The 18,754-nt window shown below is 33.2% G+C and overlaps 4 protein-coding genes across 4 annotated transcripts; all 4 read right to left on the reverse strand.

Moving 5' to 3' along the window:
• Positions 1-6,752: 6,752 nt before the first annotated feature.
• On the reverse strand, positions 6,753-7,981 carry LOC141620716 (uncharacterized). The gene is made up of 2 exons (XM_074437517.1): positions 7,769-7,981; positions 6,753-7,574 (listed from the first exon to the last, which is right to left on the reverse strand). Exons 1-2 carry the CDS (start codon positions 7,979-7,981, stop codon positions 6,753-6,755), a joined length of 1,035 nt encoding a protein of 344 aa, XP_074293618.1.
• Positions 7,982-8,095: 114 nt separating this feature from the next.
• LOC141620717 (uncharacterized) lies at positions 8,096-9,765 on the reverse strand. The gene is made up of 3 exons (XM_074437518.1): positions 9,426-9,765; positions 8,622-8,900; positions 8,096-8,529 (listed from the first exon to the last, which is right to left on the reverse strand). Exons 1-3 carry the CDS (start codon positions 9,763-9,765, stop codon positions 8,096-8,098), a joined length of 1,053 nt encoding a protein of 350 aa, XP_074293619.1.
• Positions 9,766-9,800: 35 nt separating this feature from the next.
• On the reverse strand, positions 9,801-14,296 carry LOC141620718 (uncharacterized). Its single transcript, XM_074437519.1, has 8 exons — positions 14,227-14,296; positions 13,782-13,886; positions 13,540-13,668; positions 11,771-11,944; positions 11,244-11,691; positions 10,646-11,151; positions 10,057-10,494; positions 9,801-9,934 (listed from the first exon to the last, which is right to left on the reverse strand). Exons 1-8 carry the CDS (start codon positions 14,294-14,296, stop codon positions 9,801-9,803), a joined length of 2,004 nt encoding a protein of 667 aa, XP_074293620.1.
• Positions 14,297-15,338: 1,042 nt separating this feature from the next.
• On the reverse strand, positions 15,339-18,551 carry LOC141620719 (uncharacterized). Its single transcript, XM_074437520.1, has 11 exons — positions 18,381-18,551; positions 17,451-17,718; positions 17,267-17,354; positions 17,042-17,172; positions 16,869-16,953; positions 16,640-16,760; positions 16,417-16,529; positions 16,133-16,256; positions 15,811-16,023; positions 15,562-15,600; positions 15,339-15,473 (listed from the first exon to the last, which is right to left on the reverse strand). Exons 1-11 carry the CDS (start codon positions 18,549-18,551, stop codon positions 15,339-15,341), a joined length of 1,488 nt encoding a protein of 495 aa, XP_074293621.1.
• Positions 18,552-18,754: the final 203 nt, after the last annotated feature.

The following is an 18,754-nucleotide window of genomic DNA, read 5'->3' on the forward strand; positions in this document are numbered from 1 at the left end:
AACCTCATTACTCCTCAAGGATTCCCCCTTTGTGTTTGATGATTCTTGTCTTGAAGCTTTCAATAGGTTGAAGAGAGCATTGGTCACGACACCGATAATCCGGTCTCCGGATTGGAATCTTCCCTTTGAGATAATGTGTGATGCTTCGGACTTCGCGGTTGGTGCGGTACTTGGGCAAGTTGTGGATAAGAAGCATCATGTGATATATTACACAAGCAAGACTCTTGATCAAACTCAATGTGGATATGCTACTACCGAAAAAGAAATGTTGGCAATTGTTCATGCCGTGGAGAAATTTCGGCAATACCTTGTTGGGTCTAAGGTGGTGGTTTACTCCGATCACACCGCCTTGAGACAATTGATGGTGAAGAAAGATGCGAAGCCCCGGCTCTTGCGATGGGTCCTTCTTCTTCAAGAATTTGATTTAGAGATTAAGGATAAGGCCGGTTCGGAAAATGTTGTTGCCGACCACTTATCTAGATTGACCGTTGAAGACCATGGGATACAAGACAAGAGTGGACCCATCAATGAGTGGTTGCGGGATGATGGACTCATGGAAGTTACCGCCAAGACCCCTTGGTTTGCGGATCTTGCAAACTACATTGTGAGTGGTTTCCTACCGGATGAAATGGAACCAAGAGAAAGGCGGAAATTGAGAAATGATGCTAGGAGATACTTTTGGAATGATCCCCACTTGTTCCGCAAGTGTGGGGATGGAATGTTCCGAAGATGTGTTTCAAGAGAGGAGGGCTTAGAGATTGTGGACCGGGTTCACAATTCCGCCTATGGGGGACACTTGGCCACCTCTAGAACAATTGCCAAGATCCTCCAAGGTGGGTTTTATTGGCCCTCCATGTTCAAAGACATTCACTACTTGGTTAAATCTTGTGATGCTTGTCAAAGAGTTGGGAACATTGGGAAGAGAAGTGAGATGCCCTTGACTAACATATTGGAGATTGAGCTTTTTGATTGTTGGGGCATAGACTTCATGGGACCCTTTCCCAACTCTTGTGGAAATGAATACATCTTGGTTGCGGTGGACTATGTATCCAAATGGATTGAAGCGGTTGCCTCCCCCACCAATGATAGCAAGGTTGTAATGAAGCTTTTTAAAAGCACGATTTTTCCAAGGTTCGGCACACCAAGAGTAGTCATAAGTGATGGCGGATCTCATTTCCGCAAAAGTACCTTCAAAGCTCTACTTGAATCACATGGAGTGCGGCACAAAACCGCACTTGCCTACCACCCTCAAACTAGTGGGCAAGTGGAGGTTTCTAACCGCCAAATTAAAGCCATTTTGGAGAAAGTCACCAACAAGAGCCGGAAAGATTGGTCCCAAAAGCTCCCGGATGTCTTATGGGCATTGAGAACCGCCTTCAAGACACCACTTGGCACCACCCCGTATAAACTTGTGTACGGAAAAGCTTGCCATTTGCCGGTGGAGTTGGAGCATAAGGCTTGGTGGGCTCTTAAAGAAATGAATTTTGACTTTGATGCCGCCGGAGAAGTGCGCTTTCTCCAAATGAATGAGCTTGAGGAGTTGAGATTGGAGGCTTATGAGAGCTCCAAAATCTACAAAGACCAAACGAAGAAATGGCATGATGCCAAGATCATGAAGAAAGAGGTAAGTGTTGGAGACCTTGTTCTCCTTTTTAACTCCAAAATCAAGGTATTTCCGGGCAAGCTCAAATCACGATGGTCCGGACCCTTTAAAGTGATGAAAGTATTTCCTTATGGTGCTTTCGAGCTATGGAGTGAAGAAGGGGGAACTTTTAGGGTCAATGGGCAAAGAATCAAGCGATACTATGACGGTGATAGCAAAGGTCCTATTGAAGTGCTCTATCTCGGGGAACCCCTCCCCGAGGAGAGGGAAATAATTCAAGTTAGATTCCATAATATATAATATTGCATACTTCTTTCGATTTGATTTAATGCATATATGTAATATATTTATATAAATATATAATCCTCTTAAAAGTTAAAATTGCATGCCTAAGTCGTAAAAGTAATTTCGTCAGTAAAGAAAAGAATTGTAATAACATTGAATATAGTTATATGATAGTAATCATTCATTTGAATAATAAAAGTAACACTATTATCAGCGAGATTAGTGAAAGTGGTAGAAACAACAACGGGAGTAGTGAAATAATCAATATTAATGCGACAATAGTGAAAATAACAATAATTACGGCGGGAGTAGTGAAATTATCAATATTAATGCGGTAATAGTGACAGTAACAATAATTACGTCGGGAGTAGTGAAAGTAACAATGATTACGGGCAAGTAGTGAAATGTTATTACTATTGTTTCATTAATAAGAGTAAAATATTAATAGCGGGAGTAGTGAATTTGTCTCAAAATTTATTTTATCGTAATTTTAGGATATGTTATAGAAAAATATATTAATGATAAATTTATGGGTTATGCAATTTTAAGTAATTTTATTTAATGAAAAAAGAAATTAATGGTAAGTAGAGGTAGCCCGGGCGAAGCCGGGCACCAATACTAGTTTTTAAAAATTTACTGGAATCACTCGAGAATTGTACTTAAAACATGTGATTATTCTTCAAAATAGTTTTTATACACCTTTGTCGAATCAAAATTACGCCGATAAATAGTTGGAGTTGATGATTGATTACATGGTACTTTAATGATGTGTATATGAGAGAGACAAAGGACTCTGCAGAAGAGAGTAAATGGAAACACCAATAACACAACATATAAAGGGGTAAAGATTTTCTAGAGGCAAAAAAAAAAAAAAAAAAAAAAAAAAAAAAAAAAAAATTGGCCCGAAACATTTGGATTTTGTGGTGTTTCCTTGAAAAGTAGAATGAGAAGTAGAAAATTGTTACTTCTACTTTTTGGGGCCTAGAATGAGTTTTTGACTTTTCAAAAATAGTTTTACATTTGTATAAATTATACTGTTTGACCTGACTTCTCTTTTTTCAGTTAGAAAAGCATTTCAAAAGCTTGGCCAAACAGGCCCTTAGATACCTAACTAGTGTAACATCCGTGAAAAATCACGGGGTTGTGTACATTTTTTTTCTAAAGATGACTATAATTTTAGTTATTATATAACCAATTCTATTTATTAAACACTAGTATAGAACTCGTGCTAAAGCACGGTATTTTAGAATGTCATGTGTAGAGAAATTAACAATTAGAGCTAATAATAATAATATATAAATAAACTTTGAATTTTATTTGTAATTATCTACAATTGTTAATGTGTAAAAAATACTAAGAATTAAAATAGAACGAATTTTACATTTTTACTCGGAATAAGTTTATGATTAAAAAAAGAAGATTGTTAGTTTAATGACAAAAACTTATGCTTATTTTTACACATTTGAAGCATATTATTTTTGTAATTTTTATTACAATATACGGAGTAACAATTTAAACGGAGTAAAAAAATTTAAAGAATAAAAAAGTGAAAAGCACACACTGATTTTAATAATATGAGTAAAATATGGATATGTTTTAAATAGAAAATTTATGACATTTAAAATACATATATTTGACTAATGAGATAGTAATGAATGAATAAATTTGGCCCAACTATAGAAGTTGTGGTGTTTGATAAGATACTTTGACACATAAAGACCATATATTAGGTCCAATACATATCTAGATAAAGTTAGGCCCAATTTCTAGTTAAAAGCATTTAGGCGGGAAAATTTTCAGTTTTCTTATTCTTTTAGTTTAAGGGGGATTAAGGGGGATGTGTACTTTTTAAAAATAAAAAAGAAATAATAAAATATCATTATAAATATTAAAATATATAAATGGAAATTATAACATTCAAATTTCAGAACTTTAAGATATGTAAATTAATTAATAAGATAACATATGATAATGTTAATAGGAGTAACCAGTAATTCGCTTTCAAATTGATCGATATTGAGCTTAATAATAATCGGGTTATAAATTTAATCGAGTCCATAACGGGTCGGGTTGGGGATCGGTTTCGAGTTTGATAAAATTAAAGAGAGAATGAATTTAATCTTTAAAAAAAAGGAGTAGTAAAAAACAATATTAACCGGAGGCGTAGTGAAAATAATTATATAACCAATTTTATTTACTGAACATGTGTACTTTTTAAAAATATATATACAGAAATTATAACATTCAAATTTGAGAACTTTAAGATATGTAAATTAATAAAATAACACATGATAATGTTAATAGGAGTAAAAATTGTAAGACGCGATTAAAATGAAACAATTAAGACATACGGAGTAGTTTAAAAAGGAAATTATAACATACAAATTTAAGTACTTTAAGTAAAAAATCTTTTCATAATGAATTTTTAATTGAAAGAACAAAAAAAAAAAAAAAATAACAGTTTATGTGTCGTGTTTAGAGGTCGGACATACGTATGCAACATTTTCATTTCAATTTGGGTCGTGGTTAGAGCCCAAATTGAACAGCCCAAATAAATCATTCTGGAGAGTTCATTACACAATATCATTTTTGACAATCAAAATACGAAAATTACAAAATCCATATCATCATCTTCATCATCAGATGATATCGTCCTCAACCTTCAGTTAAATCATCATCAAAATCAACTTAATGAATTCAAACTTCTTCTATCCTTCGTTCTCAAACTCGATCCATCTCAGTCACCACTTTACGATTGAAGATTATTCAACCCGATTCCACATTTCTTCATTAATTTACGAAATCATCGAAAAATGACAATAAATATGGTGAAAATGGTTGATTCATTAGGTTATTATTGTAGATCAAGGTTCGTTTTTTCTGATCTACAATTTTGTCTTTATTATTTTTTTTTATTCCGGTAAAGTAGTAATTGTTTTTTTTTTATTGCATGTTGTTGGAAGTTGTTGCAAAGGAACTCCAGATCTTCTAAAATGGATGGATCTGTTGATATTAAGGTTATTATTGTAGATCAAGGTCGTTTTTTCTGATATACAATTTTGTCTTTATTTTTTTTTTTAATTCCGGTAAAGTAGTAATTGTTTTTAAATTTGTACTATAATTGTTTTTTTATTGCATGTTGTTGGAAGTTGTTGCAAAGGAACTCCGGATCTTCTAAAATGATGGATCTGTTGATATTAAGGTTATTATTGTAGATCAAGGTTAGTTTTTTCTGATATACAATTTTGCCTTTATTTTTTTTTTAATTCCGGTAAAGTATTAATAAATTTGTTAATTACAATAGGTTGAAATTTTCTTCATTATTTGATCAACATGTAATGGTCATATCTGAAATTTGTACTATAATTGTTTTTTAATTTGTACTATAATTGTTTTTTTTTATATTAATGTTGTTGCATGTTGTTGCAAAGGAACTCCAGATCTTCTAAAATGATGGATCTGTTGATATTAAGGTTATTATTGTAGATCAATGTTCGTTTTTTCTGATCTACAATTTTGTCTTTATTTTTTTTTTTAATTCCGGTAAAGTATTACTCCCTCTCAGTCACTATAATGTTCCCTCTTTTCCAAAACGGATTATTCAACTAATGTTCTCCTTTCTATTTTTAGAAACTTTTACTCTTATTTTATTCATTCCTCTCTCCTATCATCAAACTCACACAACTCTTTTACTCCTATTTTATTACTTTCCTTTATGTTTTGGCCCGACAATTCTTTATTTAACTACTAATAATTCATCCATCTCTCCTATCACCAACCCCACACAACTATTTTACTCATATTTTAATACTTTTCCTTAAGTATTGTGCCCATATCAAATGGGAACAATATAGTGACTGGGAGGGAGTAATAAATTTGTTAATTACAATAGGTTGAAATTTTCTTCATTTTCGGATCAACAGGTAATGGTCATATCAGAAATTTGTACTATAGTCACTACTATTCCAACCATTGGTAAGTTGTGCTCCTCTGCCGTACATTCACATCATTTCGAGTTTTCACTTGTTCCTCTGTATCTGTGGCTGTATATTTCCTCTAAGTTTCAATTTCTCTCAAGATTAATCATGCATGTCCATCGTACGTGATTGACTTATGTGTTCAAATTTCCGTGCTTCCTAGGTCAAACATGTAACATTTGTGTCTCAATCTTATCTCTTTGAAATTCTACTTATTAGCAGAAATCATTTAAACTTGTGACCTGTTTATTCGGAAATAATTTTGTGAGATGCTGGTCATTTCAAACTGTAGACTTCAGTCCAATTTGCAACAGAATGTGTTGAGAAATCATAATTTTGTGCCTTGTATTTGTATTGCTTTGGAGGCCATATTTTAATGTGATTGATCGATAATAGTATTGTCATTTGCAGAGTTAGATTTCTTTTAATTCAATATATCCTGAACCCTGCTGCTGCAACAATTTGTGAGGTAATAATATCTGTTTCCAATACTTTTAGTTTGTAAATTAAGCTTTAAATTATAGCTGGGAATAGAATTGTAAATTTTTGCTGTTGTGTTTGTAAAGGTGAGGTGATACTTTTAAAAAAGTGTTGGAGAGCTGGTAGAAGAAGCATTGTCAATTCCGTCTTACAAATAAGAGAAGGTAACCTTCTCTGTTATATGTTCTATTAGCTCATCCTTATTCCCAGTATAGCTTTTCGTAATGTAACATTATAGTCAATATTGTGGTTATATTAGTTGCATCACATTATTAGATTTATAAGACGAATGAGAAAGGAAAATGAAAGAACAAATTAATTAAAATAAAAGATATATTACTTTAAATAAGATTCTAATACAAATTAAAATAGAATAGTGTATCAAATTAGGAAAATCTAAGACAAATTTATAGTTTATCGAAAATCTCCTTGTAAACAACATTAGATGTTTTATTAGTCACTCCTTTGTCTTCATCTAGAAGAAGGACTTTTAGACCTTTCTTACTTGTAACCCTAGATAAGGCAACGTACAATTGCCCATGGGTGAAGACTGGTCTAGGAAGATAAAGTCCAACACGGGATAGAGATTGTCCTTGACTTTTGTTAATAGTCATGGCAAAGCAAACCGCTAAAGGAAATTGTCTCCTTTCGAACTTAACTGGGAACATGGTAGTGTCGGAAGGTGTCAAGGTGATGCGGGGAATATAGACTTTGCTACCAATATGACTTCCAGAAATAACAGTTGTACTTATCACTCGATTTCCTAGATGATTTACCTCCATTCGGGTGCCATTGCACAATCCATTAGCTTGGTCGATGTTTCTAAGAAGCTTGACTATAGCTCCAATTTTCAGTTTTAAGTTGTGATTGGGTAAACCAGAACATCTGATAGAATTGAGAAACTCAGTAGAGTAAAGTTCCCGAACCCCACAATTGGTCTCTTCCTTGCTGATTTCATCAGAGCTTAAGTAAACTTTCTCCTCCTTTTGAATTTGATCCAAGACATAATCGTTTACCACTTCGACGACATCATGAGTAGGTGTTAGTACAGCTCTTTCAGTGAAGTACTGAGGGTCACCTAAGTGATCTTTTAAAGATGGGTACGTGCTCTCTACAATGGTAGCTATTGGATCTAATCCAGGCTGTATTAGTATATCTTCGGGTAATTCAATGTTAGCTACACCATCATTTGGGCCACCAGCTAAACCATCACCGACTTCGAGAATCCACTCTGAAAATTATCTGATTTCATCAACGTCTGACTCTGCACTTCCGACTTGGAGTCTCATATTTTTCGTGAGCTTCAAAACCTTAAATTTAATAATTAAATAAGAGGGTCAGAATTGAATTACTAAGTAAATGTAACTATGGTAGCATTATAGTAGAAGCTGATGGTAAAATAAAATAGACATTATGTTCTAACCTTGCAATATCTCCATAAAGGAGAAGAACTGATAGCAGCACCAACAATATCTTGCCTGCTTCTTTTAGGTATAACAAGCAAGATTTGTCGAAAATCACCGCCAAAGACCACAACTTTTCCTCCAAATGGTTTTTCAGGGTCTCCTTCCAGTGAAGTTCTCATGATATCTCTCAAGCTTCTATCAAGAGCTTCAAAACAATAACGATTAACCATAGGTGCCTCGTCCCATATGATAAGCTTTTCCCTTTTTAATAGCTCTGCCAAATCGGTTCCTGGTCGTATTCCATGACACGTGGAGTTTTCATCGACATTAATAGGTATGCTTAGTCAGGCGTAGGTTGTTCGCCCTCCTGGAACAAGGATAGCTGCAATGCCACTTGAAGCGACAGCTATAACGATTTCACCTTTGGACCTTATTCCAGCGCATAAGGTTTTCCAGAGGAAAGTCTTACCGGTTCCCCCATACCCATAAACAAAGTATACACCACCTTGACCATTTTGAACGGAGTACATGATTTTTCTATAAATAGACTTCTGTTCATCTGTCATTGAAGAAGTAAGCACTTCATCTTTCTTCTTCAAAGCATCTTTATCGTAAGATAACTCATCTGCGAAGAGCCTATTCGAGCACGTAGCAAGAATGTCAACGTCCGGATATGGCATGTTGTCAAACTTACGCAGGGTACTACCATTTCTTTGCAACCAAGATTCAATCTCGGATAGTGCGTAAGTCTGCAACTGCTCGTCTGTGAGTTGCAGATCTGTAATCACGAAAAATAATTAAATTTCGGTTAATGGAAGAGAACGTTACTATATGGAACTAATGAATAACGTAAATTATGGATCCAAGTACCTGGGTTACGTAGTTCCGTTTGTCTTCTGTGTAAGATATCATCTGATAATAACTTCCACGTCTTCTCCCACACTAATTCCGGCTTCACTAAGCTATTTGTGAGCAAAAGGGTTGCGAAAAGATTCCTAAAATAAAATCCCGTCCCCCAATAACTCGCTTCCTTAATGGCATCAATGTACTCTTTATCATCACCAAGTAAGCCTAAAGCGTAGCAGGCCTCTTTGAAAGTTGTGTGAGGGACTCCATTTACAGTTCGAATATCTTTATATGATTTGGGTCCTTTTACAAAGTTCAGTAGAGTTCTCAAATAGTACCTCTCACCACCATTTGGAGACATATGATACATTCTGCCAAGAGTAAATCCTTTTTCCCTCGGTTTCCATACCCTTTCCTTTTGTTTCCATACAATTTTTTGTGTAAACTCACAATATGTTAGATCTCTACCATCAGATTTCAAATTGTTATATTCCATCCAAGCTGTGAATTTTGTCCTACCTCCTGAAGACCTTTCTACCACTTCGTCAATTGGATCGTCATCATGGAAAATAACGTTTTGCTCATTAGGTAGATGATAATCCAACCTTAAAACAGGGGGGGGGGGGTCCTATAGTGAATAGGAAAGGCAAAAATTCTCCAAATTGCTTCACATGGTGAAATGTAACGGCAGTCGTAGTATTCTTGTATTTGATCAATTTGATTTGGGTCTTGACTACCTATTAAAAAAAAAGTCATCATAAGACATTTAAGTGTAATTTTTTATGCCAAAAATTATGAAATAGAAAATAAATGAATAAAAGTGAGTACCATTATTGCTGCGAGTTGCACTAACAGTGACACGGTCATATTCTTTATTAATGTACTTGAATAAGTACTTGATGGATCTTTCTTGGTTGCACCATTCAACGTTAATGTGAGCACGATATTTCAACAATAAATCTGCATTGTATGGAACAACATATCCATTATGAATGGTTTTACCATTTTTCATAATTGTTGTTCCATTCTCCCTTCTCTTATAAACTGGATAACCATCACCGTCAACAGTAGTTCTTTCATTAAACCTCTTTGGAAACTTTTTAGAGCAAATTCTATCAATCATGCATGGCGCATCTGGGTTAAGTTCTCCACATGGACCATGAATCATACAATCTTTGACTGCTGCATAAAGGGTTGGGTTTTCTAAGGGGTCTGGAATTCAGCACTTATAATACGGTCAACATCGACGGCCTCTGGGAACTTGTCATCCCTTTGTAAAAATAGCAAAATATGAGCATGAGGGAGGCCACGTTTTTGGAATTCAATAGTGTAAACAACTGGAAAAAAAAATTCCAAAAAAGAATTAGTTAATTACATGGAGTTAATTATCAAAATTAGAAAAGTTAAAGATTATAAAAGATATGTTTAAAAAGTAAACTAAATAAAATGATAAATTCACCTGCCCTTGTTCGTCCAAAAATATGTCGTTCTTTAAGGTCCCGCATGAGCTCGTCGAGTTTCAACTTAAATACTCGAGTAAGTATATCAGGTCTATCCTCTGGCCGTAGTCCTTTTTTTTTTTTAACAAACCTAGTAATTTCAAGCCATTTTGGGTTGCATGTGAAGGTAATAAACAAATCAGGATACCCACACCACCTGCAAATAGTCATTGTATCTTGATATGTTTCTCTCATGTAACCCTTACTCCCTTTAAAAGATGAGGGGACAATGAAACGAACACCAGCGGAGGACGGGTTCGTTTGTCCTATAGCGGCGACATTTTCTAGATTCTTGAAGTTCTCCGACCGCAACTTTGGTTGGTTGAAACGGATGTACTTTAAGCGGTCAAATTCTATCATCGTGCAACCGTCAGCAACGAATTGTTGAAATAGTTTTCCTGACAAATAAATAAAGTTATAACAATTTTTTTTAAAGAAGCCATATATTAAAACACTAAATTAATTAAAGGTTAAAATAATAAAAAATAAAAATAAAAAAGGAAAAAATTAATAAGCACAAAAAAATTAATTAGGTCCAAAAGAATATACCTCCCATCAAAATAGTTGGATATTCCTTGGCTGATGATTTGTCTTGAATGCGAAAAGCAAACCACTCCCTCAAGGTTAACTTATCCCTAGTGTTCTCATTGCTACTTGAAGATGCTATAAAATGTTGACTATGAGGGATACCAAGTCTATGACCATCCTCTCCACGCGGAAAGAGAATAGGGTACTGCAAGGCTAAATAAGAAGCATGTAGCTCTGATATACGTTGTAGTCTACCAGAGCGTTCCTCAACCACAATGTCCCTACTATCAACTGTGTTCTCCATATCTCCCACAATCAGGCCACCACCACGAGACAAGAGAGGTAAATTATATGTCCTCCCATCTGTATTACGTGCACTAATGAGCCTTAACCTCACTTCACCATCAGCACCTTGGTGTAGCCGATCTCTAGCCATTCTAAATGATTTTGCCAAAACATTGTAACGATCAACCATTTGTTTTAAATCCTTCATTAGACCATCGTCAAACTGAATACCATTAGTAGAGCTGCATATATAATTGTTAAAGATTAAAATATTAAAATGAAGAAAAATTGACTAAAACTTTAGAAAACTTTGAAGTAGAAAAAAAAGGCTAACCTTAGTGCGTTCTTCCTGTGCTTCAACTCCTCTTCGGTGTCGTAAATATAAAGTTGACAAAATTTGGGTGGTGCGTCATTATTAGGTAATAAGCTTCCAATTAAATGTGTATTTTCCCCACCTATTCTAAATGTGTAAGGACCCCTACCTCGGTTCACTGAATGATCTATTTTTCCACCCATAGATGTAAATGAAAACATATTATTGTAACTACGTATGTTCTCAATGAAATGTTTACTTTTGGGGTGTTTTCGCATCAAAAGATCACATAACAACTTTGGAGGTTTTTTTATAAACGGAAGTTCTACTATTCCATTTTTACAACACATAGTAAAAGAGGGCACCACGGGCTTGGTATCCATACGATCCCTTTCACCGTACCACATCTGAGCTCCACATTTAGTGCAAGTGAAAATAGGGTCCCCGATATCATCGTATCCTTCAAGATCTGTTAATAAAGAGAAATGTCAATAGAAAAGAATAAAAAATGAATAATAATTGTGCTTGAAATATGAAAATAATATGACCTTGAAGGTCATCATCTTCCATTCTTAAACGATTATTTGCTTCATAAGATTCATATGCTGATGAAAGATCTCGTGCTATATCTCGGATCATGTTTTGTCTTTCAAAATGCCGCTGTAGTGAAGTGTTATCGGTGATGAAGATTTGATTCCCCGAAAGTTGTTGTTCAATATTATCTGTACAAATGTATAGATTTTGTAAATGTCAATTTTTTTCCTTTATTTGAAAAAACTGCAAGGTTTTGTTGAAAATTACCAAATGTGATGGTGCTGGATGGAGTTGTGCGTCTTGAGCTGGAAGAATTTTTAGCAATCCTTCTTTGACGTAAGATAAGCTTCCTCTTTTTCCTCGCTAACTTTGCTGCCCGTTGTTGTTGGGTTAAATAAATATTATGGCTCGTAAAAACTTCCAAATTTGCATTGGATCTTTTGACGGAAAATTTTTGTTTCCGTTGTTTCCGTCGTTTACACCTTTTCCCAACTCATAATCTATGAGACAAAATTAAGGTACACATTTGGGTTATTAAAAAATCAAATAGTTATAAGTTGATTTTTTCTCAAAGAGGTAGTAAGTCGATTACCATTCCAAAAGTTGCTTATAGAGGCTGCCATTAGTTTATTTTTCGTCCTATCTGGTGCTTTTTCATTTTCACAGCTATGCTTTATTTAAAAACAAATTCTTAAAGTGATAGACATACCAGTTTGAGATTGATACAATGGTGATTTACCCTGATGTGGCTGAATTGACAACTGACTTTGAATATTTGGATGCGGTTGAAGTGCTTGAGTAAAATTAGTCAATTTAAGATAATGAGGAAAAAATAAATAAATAAGTTAGTAACATAAAAATCAGAGTGATTGGTACATACTTATTTTTATAAAAATCCTTAAATTGAGAAACGTACCATTTTGGGTCTTATACAACGGTGCTTTACCCTTACTTTGTTGAATTGATGTTTGCCGTTGGATATGTGGAGGTGTTTGAAATACTTGCGTGAAATCAAACACTATAACATCATGTGTGGTGCGAAATTATATAAGTAACCATGTAACATAATTAAGGTAATGAAAATGGTTTTATTTTTTGCAAATGTATATGTAATTTTATTTATATAAAAATAATTAAAATTCATTAAATTGAGAGACATACCATTCTGAGATTGAAACATTGGTGCTTTACCATGATTTGTTTGAATTGATGCTTGCCTTTGTCCTTGTTTGTTTGTTATGTCACGTAGCGGCAACAAAGACGTACCTTACATTATTTTTAAATTAAATATAAATAATTACAAAATAAATTAGTAATTCACCTTGTTATATAAAAATCAATGATCCATCTCATTTTCACACAGTACACAGGTTGAGTTCAAATTATCTATGGAGTACAGTATTTTTTTTCCTCTTTTGCACCTTATCTTTTTATCTACCAAAATTAATACAACATGAGCTCCCTCTCTAATACAACATGGGTTCCCTCTCTAATACAACGGAGTTCAAATTATCTAAGGAGTACTGATATAAATGATTTTTTTTTGTGTAAATAAATAAAATTTATTAAATTGAGAGACGTACCATTCTGAGATTGAACCATTGGTGCTTTACCAGGATTTGGTTGAATTGTTGCTTGCCTTTGTCCTTGTTTGTTTGTTATGTCACGTAGTGGTAACAAAGACGTATATTATATTATTTTTAAATTAAATATAAATTACGAAATTGAGTATAGTAATACGCTTTGTTATATAAGAAAACAAATGTGTATTTAGATGACATACCTTGGTAAATTGGAGTACTCAACATGTTTATATTAAAATGCTCAATTGATATATGACTGGATAACTGTGAATGAGTGTTACTGGACATTGACGTTGTTTTCTGTGTGGATCTAATATTCTCAAGGTCAGCTGCAAAAATAGTGAAAAAAAAAATTTACTATGTAGCTAATACATGAAGAATTCGTAAAGGGTATCTAAACTGAAATTGCATTTAGTAAATTAATTAATAAAAAAGTAAATACCTGAGGTATTTCCATAAAGTGGTGCTTTACTCTTTGTTGACTGTGTAGTTGTATGTATTCGCCCATGAGTGTTTGTTATTTCACGAAACTCTAAAAATGGACTATCTAAAAGATATAAAAAATAATCAGAAAAGGAAAAAAAAGAACGAACTTCTGGGTTTAAATCACACTTTCTAGGGAGATCCATTAACAATATTTCTAAGTAATAGCTTCATGGAAATCTAAACCTATGACTTTATTATATTTTCATACATATTTTCATAAAACATACTTTAGATATGGCTGTTGAAATTATTATACACGATATAATCGAAAGTTTTAATAAAAAAAATCATAAAATTATTACCAAGTCTGTTTAAGAAACAATACCTTGTAGAAACTATTGAACAGTTTTTAGATTAGAGATTCATTAAAAGTAAAATTAGTATAAAATAGATGAACTAACCTTTATCGCCTTCACTGCTTTTTCTTTTACTCTTCTTTGTTGTTTGTTGTTCAGATTTAGATCCTGCCATGGATGCAGATGGTTTTTAATTTTTTTGTTTTGTGAGAAGTTGTATTACGTGATTTTGAATGGAGTTGGAGTACTTGTAGGGCTTTGGAGTTGTAGAATTGTAATAGTCAGGTTGTAGAACATTCCAAATACATATACAATTACCTAAAATACAATGAATGAGAGACACTGTTATCTATAAAAAATTGAATAACGTGACACATTGATTATTATTTTTTATTGGTTGAGAATATTGAACAGATTTTGACGACTATTAAAATTTAGAAATATTTAACATGTTTTTGAGAACAGATTTTGAGAAATATTTAGACGACTATTATTTCTTTTGAGAACAGAATATTATCTCAATTTATTAGTCAATTTTGAGAACAGGTTATTCAAAATCTCAAAATCTGTTCTCAAAATCTTAAAATCTGTTCAATAGTCGTCTAAAGATTTCTTATTTTTTTTTCTTTATCATAACATTATCTCAATTAATTAGTCAATTTTATTAAACTCTCAAAGTCGACTTCCAATTTTAAATTTGTAATTATTTCAAGTCTACTATAATTTGCTAAGAGATTGGAAATTGTTTTTAGGGTTTTGTGAAATAAGATAACATATGATTAGGTTATTCGCTTATATTTCTTTAAACAATTTTTTTAAAAAAATATTTCTTAAAGTAGCGTTTTAATAAATAAGAAGTGTTTTAAGTTTTTTAATAGTGACATTATAATCGAAGTTCAATCACAAAATGTTCAAATATTGACTCTTAAATTAAGAGTAAATGTTTAAATGTAGCATATCATAGTGGATATGTAAGGTATGAAATTGCTCCCAAAGAAATTCAAAAGGTATTCAGTGATGAAAAGACAAACACACCAAAAATTCAAAAGAAATTGCTCCCAAAGAAATTCAAAGAAATTGTAAACATTACACCGGTTTAAATCCAACAATGGAAAACACGAAGTTCAGGTGTTAACACAATCTAACCAAAAAGTAGTCTTATCAAAAAACAACAATCGTCCAAAATAGTTCTAAAGTTTAAATCAAACATTATCAAATCACTTCTCCGTCTTGACAATAGCGGTTTTCTTAGTTGCAGAGCTTGCATCACATGATTGAAGGTCATCAATTGGGGATGGCCTTTTCTGAGGAGTTATCTTTGGGCTATTGTCTTCGGTTTGGGACGGTTCCTCCTGAAAAAAAATAGTAAGTTTTTTAGATCGATATATTTACTTAAATACGTGTACGTAGTTTAAGTATTCGATTAAATGATATATTTACCTCGACGTCAATACTATGAACAGCCAAATCTTTGATGACCTAATAAATAAAAGAGAAAAAAGAGTTAGCCGTAGATTGTGAACATGTCGATCATTTGATCATAAGGGTAAATTTTTAGATTATAACCTTCGAACTTTGACCATCAGTCAAAGGTCTAGGCCTCGATTTAAAAGAATTCATCTCCGCCTATGAATACGTCAAAGGTAAAACGGTTAATATTTTATTTTATTTTTGAAGGAAAAAAGAAACCGGTTTAAGAAAATTGTAGCATATTTTGAAAATTTCAGTATATCTTTGATGCCATTTATGCGCAATGTCAGGGTTGGCAGTCATACTGGCAACGGTATAGTTAGTACCACCTTGAGCCACATTGTACTTAGGATGTATATGAATCTTGAAAACAAATGACTTGTCAAGGAACACTTTTAGGTCGCGAGGTATGTCTTGTGGATCACCACCACTCTATGGAAAACATAGAATATAAATTAGTAATAGAAACATTTTTTTATTTAATAACTGGGTTATTGAAATAGTCAAGTAAAAAGAAAACGATGAAGTATAAAAGGTTAACCTTTTCAATTTTTGATAGCATCTCAGTGGCTGATTGAGTGACGAATTGATTTACTTGACTATCAAATACAACAAAATATACCAAATCATCAGAAGGGTCCGAAACCTGAAATTTAATCTGGAATCTGCAGTTAATAAAATTCAAATTAGTCTCACATTTGAAGTTTTGAAACAATACAAACAAAATTAAAGAGGAGACTAAAAATTATGAAAGTTGGACCTGGGAACTCTAGATGTAAAACAATTAATATAACCACAATCACAACCTGTCTGGAACAAACCCACCTCCCCTTCTGATTTTTGGTACCCTTAGTCCAACAAAGCTTGCAGCTGTCGTAGTACCAACCAGCTGTGCAGTCAAGGTCGATTATTTTTGCGTACGTATAGTAATAACCCTCCTGCAATAAATACCTTATTTAAATATAGGATTCGGTAGACGTGAAATAACAAATAAATCATTATAGTTCACTTTAATTTTTATTAAATAAAGACATGGGCAATAAACTACCTTCTCATTCTCTTTTATGTCACTGATCGATTTTATACTATCCAATGTCATGTCATTATTTTCGTCGTCGTCCGTCACGTCAATAATTTGCAAAGAGTTGCTTGCGGCCGGAGTGGAAAGACTGAACAAAATAAGTTAGCGTAAATGAACCATAGAGTTCAGGTAACTGCCACAATAATGTTGTTGGTAGTTAAAATTGTTTAAAAAAAAATATATAAAAGAGTGATACCTTTGCTCAAATTCTTTGAGTTCTGGTATGTCGGGGTTGACTTGAAAAACAGTAGCGTTGAAAGTTGTTTGGACGCGCCAATTACCTAAACAATTAAGTATAAGAGGTTGAATATTAGAGTCTTATCTCAACATTAAAATTATTTTGATCATATTATGTATGAGTTACAGTACCTTCATATTTTTTTGTTTGAACACATTGGATGACAATGACCTTTGACTGTTCTGGATTGGGAAGTTTGGAAATGATATCGGGTATTTGAACCGTGAAAGGATCCCATAATGTGCATGAAAGCTTTGTTCCCCTAAAATTTTAAACAAAAAATTTTTTAGTTTAAGATATATGAAATTTATGAAGTGAAATATTTTTGAATTCAAAATAAATAGAGATGAGGTTACTGAAAATCTTCAAGCTTAATAGTACGACATGCATATTTGTTTGGAGTTTCTGTTATCGGACCAATTTCATATAGCTTTCCTATAACATCTGCAAAGGTCAAAAATGAAATATTTTAAAAAAAAAAAACAGTAGCTCGAAAATAAAAAAATACCAAAGATAAATATTAAATTTGTAAAGTCATACCTATATAATGTGTATTGGGAACTTTACCGTCCAAGATGTCGTTGAAACTTGCAAATCGATATAGACTTATTGGTATTGCTGGATCACTTGTGGAATGAACTTTTGTTGAATACTCAAACTTTAAACGGTATGGATGAGGGGTTGCCTTGTCTAGGCCAGTGTTGTTATCTACTGTTAAGTTGCAAATGGTGTACACCTCACCAACAGACAGTTGTGATCCGAAATGAGAAATTAATTGTTTCCGAATAGTTGCTTGGATAACCTCATTCTGTAAAAAATAAAAATCGCCAAAAAAAATTGTTAACAAAAAAAAATACTAATCATTCTGATATTTTAAGAATTATAAAGGTACGTTGTTGGTGTATCATAAGTGGCTAAAGTTGGTACTAATGAATCCTTCTCTTTCTTCCAACCTTTGTCAGTCTGTATATGGGAGTATAGTGTGTGTGGCTCTTGTAATAACATATGAAACTTTACTTCGTAGGGACATCTATTAAAATGTCTTCCCACCAAGATCAGGCATTCTTTTCCCTGATAGATTCATGAAGCTATATGCAGCTTATAGGGGCATTTGATTCATCACTTTAATAATCTAAAATTCGTAATCATAACTTACAAATGACTAAATGAGTACCTCTCCGTTTTCACTGTTGTGCATTTATGTAGCTTTTCTTGTGTAGATGAAGGTTTTTGCCCTTCCTGTCGTATTTGAAATTGTCCCTTTAATATTTAATTTATTTTTTCTGGTCTATTGGGATAAAGCAAAATGGCTAACTAAACTGGCTACTCTTCTTTCTATTGTGAAGTAGTAGTCCTTTGATGCTGTCATATTTTCAAAGTTATCACAGTAAAATTGGTTTTGAAAACTAAGGTAGGGATTTGGTTATATACATAATCAACCTATATATTTTGAAAAGAAAATAGACATACCTCTGAATCAACAAATAATAGTTCAATGGCATCGAGTTTCTTCTTATTATCTTTGTTGTTTTTGTTGCTAAATTCTAGCCTAGACCATTTGTGAACAACCCTAACATTCATTTGAGTAAGTCTAACTCCATATTTGAGTTGACTAATAGTAAGAACATTTGTCATGGCCATTTGAGAAATTGAGAAGAACTTTTTGAGAATAGCTTTTTAGAAATTTTTTTACATGTTGAAAGATGGAGGAAAGATGGGGAACGAATGAAGAGGAAGTGAAGGGGAATTAAGAGGAAAATAAAGAGGTTTATGGCAACTGTGATTTCCGAGAAGTTTATGGAGAATATAAAGATTTATGGACGGTTTTTTAATAGGGTAGAGTA

The sequence above is a fragment of the Silene latifolia genome, chromosome X (genome assembly GCF_048544455.1).
Source record: "Silene latifolia isolate original U9 population chromosome X, ASM4854445v1, whole genome shotgun sequence".
Lineage (NCBI taxonomy): Eukaryota > Viridiplantae > Streptophyta > Magnoliopsida > Caryophyllales > Caryophyllaceae > Silene > Silene latifolia.

Excerpts from the sequence above, each read along its gene's own strand:
- LOC141620719 (XM_074437520.1), bottom strand. The coding sequence starts at position 18,551 with ATGGCCATGACAAATGTTCTTACTATTAGTCAACTCAAATATGGAGTT. Across the intron at positions 16,530-16,639 it reads ACATAAAAGAGAATGAGAAG|GAGGGTTATTACTATACGTA; the intron begins GTAGTTTATTGC and ends TATTTATTGCAG. Across the intron at positions 16,257-16,416 it reads ACCAAAAATCAGAAGGGGAG|ATTCCAGATTAAATTTCAGG; the intron begins GTGGGTTTGTTC and ends TATTAACTGCAG.
- LOC141620718 (XM_074437519.1), bottom strand. The coding sequence starts at position 14,296 with ATGGCAGGATCTAAATCTGAACAACAAACAACAAAGAAGAGTAAAAGA. Across the intron at positions 13,887-14,226 it reads AAGCAGTGAAGGCGATAAAG|ATAGTCCATTTTTAGAGTTT; the intron begins GTTAGTTCATCT and ends TATATCTTTTAG. Across the intron at positions 11,692-11,770 it reads GGAAGATGATGACCTTCAAG|ATCTTGAAGGATACGATGAT; the intron begins GTCATATTATTT and ends CTTTATTAACAG.
- LOC141620716 (XM_074437517.1), bottom strand. The coding sequence starts at position 7,981 with ATGGTTAATCGTTATTGTTTTGAAGCTCTTGATAGAAGCTTGAGAGAT. Across the intron at positions 7,575-7,768 it reads CTTTATGGAGATATTGCAAG|TGGATTCTCGAAGTCGGTGA; the intron begins GTTAGAACATAA and ends TAATTTTCAGAG.
- LOC141620717 (XM_074437518.1), bottom strand. The coding sequence starts at position 9,765 with ATGATTCATGGTCCATGTGGAGAACTTAACCCAGATGCGCCATGCATG. Across the intron at positions 8,901-9,425 it reads TGCAACTCGCAGCAATAATG|GACCCAAATCATATAAAGAT; the intron begins GTACTCACTTTT and ends ACTTTGTAAAAG. Across the intron at positions 8,530-8,621 it reads AACGGAACTACGTAACCCAG|ATCTGCAACTCACAGACGAG; the intron begins GTACTTGGATCC and ends TCGTGATTACAG.